Source organism: Kogia breviceps, chromosome 10 (genome assembly GCF_026419965.1).
Source record: "Kogia breviceps isolate mKogBre1 chromosome 10, mKogBre1 haplotype 1, whole genome shotgun sequence".
Classification (NCBI taxonomy): Eukaryota; Metazoa; Chordata; class Mammalia; order Artiodactyla; family Physeteridae; genus Kogia; species Kogia breviceps.
Window position 1 is genome coordinate 76,648,118 of NC_081319.1, and position 8,644 is coordinate 76,656,761.

Below are 8,644 nucleotides of genomic sequence, written 5' to 3' on the forward strand. Positions count from 1 at the left end.
TGTATCTTTATGTAGGATGTGTAATAGGAACTAACTTGATTTTTTTCCCCTCCTGAATGGATAGGGAGTTGTTTCAAGTTATTTTCTTTGAGAAGTCACCCTCATCATATACTAAGATCTACATATACATTGGTCTGTTTCTGGACTGTCTTCTGTTTTATTATCTGTTTATTCCTGAGCCAACACCACAGTATTTTAATCATTATACTTTTATGGTATGTTTTGATCTCTGGTCCCTGCTTCCTGAAACACACTTTTTTCTTGGCCTCTATCACCTAATACTTGTCTATTTTTCTTTCTACGTCTCTGGCTACTCCTCAGTCTCCTCCACAGATTCTCTCTCTCTTTCTGCTCATCCCCTAAACATTAGTGTCTTCAGGATCCTTGCTCATTTTCATTCTATACAACCTCCCTGGGTGATCTTATTCACTCCCATGCTGATGACTCTCAAATACATATTTCTATTCCTAATGGTGTTATTAAATATCTCTTCACTGTCCAATGGAACAGTAAACCTATCAAAACCTGAACTCATCTTTTCTCCTTACCTATACCCCAGTAAAGCTGGTCCTCCTCTGGTGTTCCCTCCTTCACTGAATGGCACGACTGGTCATAGAGTTGCTGAAGTAAAAAACCTGCTTGTCATCTCGACAGTCTCTCTCTAACCCTCCTCCTCTTCCTGGGCTCAACCACCATGCTCATTGGACCTCCTAAATATCTCTAGGGTTCACCCAGTTCTCTCCACCCCACTGTGACTACCCTAGTTCAGGCCTCTTTCACCATCTTTTCTGTAAGATGTTATGGAAAAACCCGAACGAACTTTTTGGCCAATCCAACAATTGGGTAATTCCAGTTGCTAGCTCTAACTGGTATCCCTGCCTCCTCCTTTATCCTGTCTGTAATCTAGACCCAGTGTAGAGATTAAATTTATAAAATGTAAATGTAATTATGTCACTCCCCTACTTAAATCTTTCAAAGGTTCCCCCACCCCGCTACGGGATCAAGTTCAAACGCTTTAACGTGGCTTATAAAGCCTTGCCATGATCTGGCTCCTGTTTGTCCATCACAGCCTTAACTCTTCATAAACTGAACTCTTTTTATTCCTTGAATAGAGGATGCTCTTGTTTCTCAAGGTCTTGTTAAAAAACAAAGTTCAACTGAAGATTTGAAGATCTAAGTGGCTTTATTTAACAGTTCATGAATCAGGCAGCATTCCATCTAGTAAATACAAAGGCACTCTGAGGGGCTGTTCAAAATGCAAGACTTTTATAGAAAGGGGGGACAGGATAAGGAGGTTATAAGCAAAAGGAAAGAAAGGATTAGGGGGAATGTTGGGGGACTTATCTTGCAGATTACCTCACTAGCGCTGACTAGGAAATTCCAGACTGGTTAGTTTAAAATTTCACTCCAGGAGAAGCTGAAACTGTACTAGGTTAGGAAATGAGTCTTGGTGAGATTTAGCACAAGTGAAACCGTTTGGGGGTTGTTTCCTTCTAACAGTCTCCAGGACCACCAGGCCCTCCTCTTTACCTTTACTCATCCTACTGGTCACAGTTTCCTCCGGGACCACCCCTCACTCCCACCCCCTCTAGGTTAGGCGCTCCTGTTCTTCGCGTCCGCTGCCCATGTATGCCTTACTATATAATTCATCACACTGCACTGAATCTGTTAGGCATTGAACCCTCTGCGGACAGCGCCTGCCTCTGGCTTCTTCGCCGCAGTCTCCAGCACCTAGGACAGGGCCTGGCACGAAGTAGGTGCGCAACGAATAGGGAACGCAGGAGAAAACAGATGCATGCGGGCGGGTGTCCTTTGGAAGGCAGCGCTAAGTGGCTGAGAACCCGTGGTTTCCCTATGGGAGAAGGGCTCAGCGGACTTGCCGGACGGTGTTAAGAAGGAGAGCGCAGAGCTCAATTCCCCACCCAGCTCAGCCTCCGCCACACTGACGCGGCGCCCCGCCCACTTTCGGGCAACGGAACCGGAAGTGGAGGCGCGGGTTTCCCATGAGGCTGCGCGGGGCGCCTATTCAAACCTCACGGAGCGTGGGGAGGAGGTCGTGATGGCAGCCCCAGAGCCGGAAGTGCAGTCCCCGGCCGCAGTCTCTGGTAAGGCGTGGTGTCCGGAGCTCGAGGAGTCTGTTTCCTCCCTACCGCTGCTCCCTCCAGTCACTTAGTCCCTGGCCCCTTCTCTGGCCCGTCTTCCTTGTCCCCATTTCCCGGCGTCCCTCCCAGTTCTGACTCGGCCCCGTTGACTCCATCGCCCCCACGGCCCTGGATTCCATTGGTTCACCCCCCTTTTCGCGACGGGTTCTGGGCCCTGCTTGACTACACCTTCTCTCAACTCGTTTTCCCAGATCAGGGCCTCCACTTTCTGAGCAGAGCCCCAGTCGCTGCCTCCGAAATCCTCCACCCGTTCCCCACAAATCCCGCCGTCACTTCACCTTAGGCAACTGGGATCCGGAACCTCCGCGCCACCGCCCACAGGGGAGTTTGCGGAGGGAATCTCCATGTGTCGGGGTGTCGCCTCCGCAGTGGTGGCCGATGTCGCCACAAGGGAATGAGAAGACTGGCGTTGGCCTTTTAAGTTTTTCATTTTTCTCTCTTGCCCCCCTGTGCACCTACCAGATTTGGAGTGGTGTGAGAAGTCGGAGGAAACCCACGACCCCCAGATAGAATTTGAGACCACCTCCGCCCAGGAACCTCCCAACCTTTCGGAGCCCCTTCGCCCCAGAGACTGCGTGGTGCCAGTGGTGTTTCCCGGGCCTGTCAACCAGGAAGGGTGCTGTCGGTTTACTTGTGAACTTCTGAAGCATATCATGTACCAACGCCAGCAACTCCCTCTGCCCTACGAGCAGCTTAAGCACTTCTACCGAAAACCTCCCCAGGTGGGCACAGGTTTTGGGAGAAAATTGGTGGGGAGACTGTGGCTATTAGATGGTGGGCAGGTAAAAAGGGCGTCTAAGGAATCTTCAGGCCTGTCAGCCTAAGCAGCTGTAAGGGATGTTTCAGCCCTATGGCTACTGTCCCTTTCTACCCACTCTAGTCTTGATAGTCTAACCCTATCTGCTTTTCCTCTTGTTTTCTTTTTCTGAAACTCCTATGGTGTGTTGCATTTGGACTTCATGAACTGATCCTTTAATTTTAGTGTCTTTTCTGTCCATATCTTCATCTCTTTGTTTCCATGTTATATTTTCTGTGGGTTTATATTATGTTTATATAAATATAAATTTATATTTATATAAACTTCCTTGAGTTTATATTCTAACACTTACATCAATTTTTTTTTCTTTTTTGGCAGTCATAGTCTTAAGAGCTTTTTCTTAATTTCTATATGTTCCTTTTAAATTGCATCCTGTTGTTTCCTGTCTTTATGAACTTCTCTTACCTGTGGACGTTAATTATTGTATTTTTGAAACTTTTCTCTGTTGCTGCAGTGTCTCCGTTTCTTCCAGATTCCTTTTCCTATTCATTTGTTTTGGTCTTTTTCATGTTAGAGGCTTTTATTTGGTGTCTGATGAATATTTAAGAATAAGTCATTGAAAGTTCCGTGTGCATGGCTGGGCCTCTGAGCTAGCTGATAGCCTTGAAGGATATTGGGTAAGAAAGTAATGGTAGTGATAACAGGAAAGAGGATTATTTGGTCTAAGAAAGGTGATTCTGGAGTTGTCTTCCAGTTAAACATGGCAAATTGAACACATGCTTATCTGTGCTCCCATCTGAAATACTACTAAATGAGAGAAATAGGAAGGAAGGAAAGAGAGAAAGAGGACTTCCAAAACATTCTGTCTGGGTGGAGGAAATTGGCAGGTGATCTAAGGGTCCTTGCACAGGTGTTCCCTAAGTCCCCATGTGTTCACTTTTGTCTTCTGTTGTGCTTAAGTAGACAATTCCTGGGCCTTTATGGGCTTCTGCATTGTGAATCATTTCAAACTTCTCAGGGGAGTCCCCTCTGTCAGTACTTGGTATTCAGCTCTTTCAAACTCTTCCATCTGCTTTCTCTCTTCCAAAAATTTGTTGTCTTTGGCCACTGTTGTCTATTTTCCAGTTCTTTTTTTTTTTTGCAATTTATTTATTTATTTATTTTTGGCTGTGTTGAGTCTTCGTTGCTGTGCACCGGCTTTCTCTAGTTGCGGCAAGTGGGGGCTGCTCTTTGTTGCGGTGCGCGGGCTTCTCATTGCAGTGGCTTCTCTTTTTTGTGGAGCACGGGCTCTAGGCGTGAAGGCTTCAGTAGTTGTGGCACACGATCTCAGTAGTTGTGGCTTGTGGGTTCTAGAGTGCAGGCCCAGTAGTTGTGGCGCACAGGCTTAGTTGCTCCGTGGCATGTGGGATCTTCCCGGGCCACGGCTTGATCCCATGTCCCCTGCGTTGGCAGGAGGATTCTTAACCACTGTGCCACCAGGGAAGTCCCTTCCAGTTCTTTTTGCCCCTGGGAGTCCTCTTTTTCTCCCCTCCTTCCCTCCCTTCCTGTCTCCCTCCGTTCCCTCTTTCCTTCCTTCCTTCCTCCCTCTCTCCCTCCCTCCCTCCCTCCCTCCCTCCTTCCTTCCATTTGCCATGTTTAACTGGAGGATGAACTCCAGAATTTATTAGACCAAATAATCCTTAGTCTTGTTGTCACTCTCAGCACAGCAAAAATTTGCCACCTGTTGTGCCACCACATCTCCTTGAGTATTTTAGTGCTAATTTCTGGATGCCTCCTGCTTCAGAACACTGTCTTTTCTGTTCTAAGTGTGGAAGAATTATGATTTTGTACAAAGAACATAGTTTCCTTTTTGATACATTACCCTCTGATAAAACCCAGTGTCTTGCCTGTGGCAGCGCACTGAACTGGAAATCCAGTCCCATAAGTCTACTCCATCCCAGAGGGCTCTTCAAAGGTCATTAGCTTTCCCCTACCTTGCAGAACTTCTCTGTCACCATTCTTTGTCCTCACAGGCAGAGGAAGTGGTGAAGAAGAAACCTCGGGCCACTGCCGAGGTGAGCAGCAGGAAATGCCAACAAACCCTGGCAGAACTGGAGAGCGTCCTCAGCCACTTGGAGGGTCTCTTTGCCCGGACACTAGTACCACGAGTACTGATCCTCCTTGGGGGCAATGCCCTCAGTCCCAAGGAGTTCTATGAGCTTGACTTGTCCCACTTGGTCCCCAACAGCATGGACCCGAGCGTGAGCACAGCAGCTTGTTTGCGCCGCCTCTTCCGAGCCATTTTCATGGCTGATGCCTTCAGTGAGCTGCAGGTTCCTCCACTCATGGGCACCATTGTCATGGCACAGGGTCACCGCGACTGTGGAGAAGACTGGTTTCGACCCAAGCTCAACTACAGAGTGCCGAGCCGGGGCCACAAATTGACTGTGACCCTGTCCTGTGGCCGACCCGCCATCCCAGCTACAGCCTGGGAGGATTATATTTGGTTCCAGGCACCAGTGACACTGAAGGGCTTCCACGAATGAATGGGAATGCTCATCGTGAACACAATGGCTAAATTATCTTTCCCCCTGTGGCACCAAGTCACCCATCTCTTGCTTGGAGCTAGTTAATTCCTGGTGAGAGGAAGGTTCTCTCCTTCTGGCTGCCTGCCTCCCTTGGACTTCCCGGGGGGCTGATGGTATGGCTAGGGCTGTAATAATCATCACTGAACAAGCATCTCTTTGAATCAAAGGCTGATTTTCCCAGAGGGTTCTGGGTCAGGTGTTGCTTTTGGGGATTGGAAAGCAAACATGGGCCCATAGACAGACACCCTTATGGAGGTGACCCTTTTCTGCTTTTTGCTGTGGCCTTTCAGAATTTTTTACTAGGGTCATAATGTGGATATGACTCATGAGCTTAAATATAAAATGTATGGATTAAATGTTACATTTTCCTGAAACTCTTTTAGCTTAAAGAGACTTTCCAGGCTTGAGGTTAGAGTATTTTATCTTCCCCCTTGGCCTCTTATGCTTTGGGCTTCCATGATTTTTTTTTTACTTATGATTCTTTCTCTTCATCAGCCCCAGGCCAATCTGGGAAGTTAAGTGACTTGGCCAAGGTTCTGTAACAGTTCGATATCAGAGCTGGGGCAAGAGTTCTCATCAGCTAACTCCTAGTCCGATGTTCTTTGCTTGCCACATGAGTATGTGTACTCAAAGCAGAGGTCACATGGGGGAAGGGAGCTGAGAAAAGAAAACCGAGATAGTCTTTGCAAAGCCTGATTGAACCGAAGGCTAAGGCACCAAGACTGCCCTGTAGGCTCGCTTCCCTGAGGCCAGATGTCCCTTCTGGAATTCCGCCCTGCCTCTCTCCATTGCAGTTGCGTGGTGGCTGCTGGCAGTCAGTTACTGTTGGCAGTATTGTCCTCAGGCAAACCCTGCTCTCCTGCCTGTGGCTCTCCTTCCTCAGCTACATTTCTGGCTTGGCCATCCTGATCCTTACTGTTATCCTCTCCAGCTTAATGCTGTCCTGACCACTATGCATTGATGCCCTTTGTCCCTGAGAACACCTGCTTATTTCTTGGAAGCAAGTTGAAGACAGAATCCTTATCCTGCTGGTGTTGGAGATAGGGTGTGTGTGTGTGTGTGTGTGTGTGTGTGTGTGTGTGTGTAAATGGGGGCAATATATACTATTTTTTATGTTTTAAGAAGAATTTTATGTTTTATATTTTAAGAAAACATAAAAATAGTTTATATTTTATAGTAGGTTTTAAGCACTTTACATACATTATCTAATCTAATAACCTTGAAAAGTTCATATTATAGTCCCTGTTTTATAGATGACGCTTGGGGAGATTGGGGAGGTTGAATAACTTGCATAAGATAAGTGTCAAAACCTGGATTCATGAGATTGAATAACTTGCATAAGTGTCAAAACCTGGATTCAAACCCAGTCCAGCTGGCTCCAGAGGCTCAGTGCTTTACACTGTGCTGTACACCCTGTGTGATTTTACTCTGAGCTAATTAAACAGGGTTTGCCCTACTGAAGGTGGTAGAATTGGAAAGCTGCAGGACTTCCGTCTCTGGCTTCAGATTGTGTTTCGTGACATGGAACCTGCCATTTATTGGTGCAGAGTAAATGTGGCATCAATGCAAACAAAAGGTTTGAGATCTTTTCTGTGCTGTGTCCACTTGAAGCATATTCCACCAGCTGGACTTTGCTGGGTTTGTGTCTGATATTACCTTACAAAAGAGGAGCAGGGCCATATCTCGCACTTGGGAAGGGACAGGCTGAGGGGTCTGCCTAAAGGGAGGGAGAGTTCTGAACAAGGGAGTTATAAATTGTTTTGAGACGTAAGACACATTAAGCCAAGTCAGATCCCTCAAGTACTACTTTTAAAAGCCTTCGTAAACAATGTCTAGGCAATCAAAGTAATTATTCAGGTAATTTAGACACTTCTCTGTCGGGTTGGCATTGGGGCCAGGTCATTCTGGTTTCATGAGTCCTCCAAAGGAATCCAGAAATTAAAAGATCAGTTAATTTTATCAATAGATCCCATCTCCTTCTCTGACAACAAGCCTGCTGAGGCACCTGTTTATCTCTTTTTAAAAATTTATTTATTTTTGGCTGTATTGGGTCTTCGTTGCTGAGCACGGGCTTTCTCTAGTTGTGGCGAGTGGGGCTACTCCTCTGTTTGGTGTGCGGACTTCTCATCACGGGGGCTTCTCTTTGTTGTGGAGCACAGGCTCTAGGTGCATGGGCTTCAGTAGTTGTGGCACATGGGCTTCAGTAGTTGTGGTTTGTGGGCTCTAGAGTGCAGGCTCAGTAGTTGTGGCACACGGGCTTAGTTGCTCCTTGGCATGTGGGATCCTCCCGGACCAGGGATCGAACCTGTGTCCCCTGCATTGACAGGCAGATTCTTAACCACTGCGCCACTATGCAAGTCCCTGTTTATCTCTTAACCTTGGCTGGGCACTCCCAAGATGTATGTGAAGAAATAGTATCTAGCCCAGGGAGTGAAGAGCCCCAGCTTCAGTGGGGTTCTGGCCTTTCATCTGTTGTCACCACTTTCGCCTAAAAGCAACAGTTGTGGGGCTTGAGGTAGGTAAATGTAGGTGGTAGGGAACATGTAGTTGTTAATGTAAATGAAAATGTTGATGGGAAAGTGTAGTCTGTAAAATCACCCATTTTGTACCCCTCTTCGCACCCTCCTTTCCCAAGGTATGACCCTATACCTTGCCCCATTGCCTAGGCCCCAGCTACCCGTGCCGCAGGGCTAGTGGGATCTTAATTCCCCCACCAGGGATTGGCCCAGGTCCTCAGGCAGTGAAAGCGGGGAGTCCTCACCAACCACTGGGCCGCTGGGGAACTTCACTGCCCCCTCACCCCCTCATCACTTTGCCTAGGTCTTTGTAAGACCTGGCTTTGTGGGGAATTAATTGCCTTGGTATCCTAGAGCCAAGAGGATCTCAAATTCTTTTCTGCATAGATAATTCTGAGGCCAAGAAAGGACACGACTGGAGTGAAATAAAACAGCTAGTGTCGCTGTTGCATTTTTCTTCCCAAACCCCCACTGCATATACAGTGAGGACTCAGTAAATGTCGACCGTATGTAAGGGCTTAGGGAAAGCAAAAATGTCCCCAGAATTCGGCTTATTTGGACCTCCAACCTATCAACTGTATCCTACCTATCTGGGGGGAAAACCACGCACGCCGTTTCCCTGACAACTGAACACCTCATGAC

At 47.2% G+C, this 8,644-nt stretch overlaps 1 protein-coding gene across 1 annotated transcript; it reads left to right on the forward strand.

Moving 5' to 3' along the window:
- The first annotated feature begins 1,989 nt into the window (after window positions 1-1,989).
- MAD2L1BP (MAD2L1 binding protein) lies at window positions 1,990-5,842 on the forward strand. The gene is made up of 3 exons (XM_059077626.2): window positions 1,990-2,105; window positions 2,625-2,884; window positions 4,932-5,842. The coding sequence occupies exons 1-3, from the start codon at window positions 2,060-2,062 to the stop codon at window positions 5,442-5,444; spliced, it is 819 nt and encodes a 272-aa protein (XP_058933609.1). The 5' UTR covers window positions 1,990-2,059; the 3' UTR covers window positions 5,445-5,842.
- The last annotated feature ends 2,802 nt before the right edge of the window (window positions 5,843-8,644 follow it).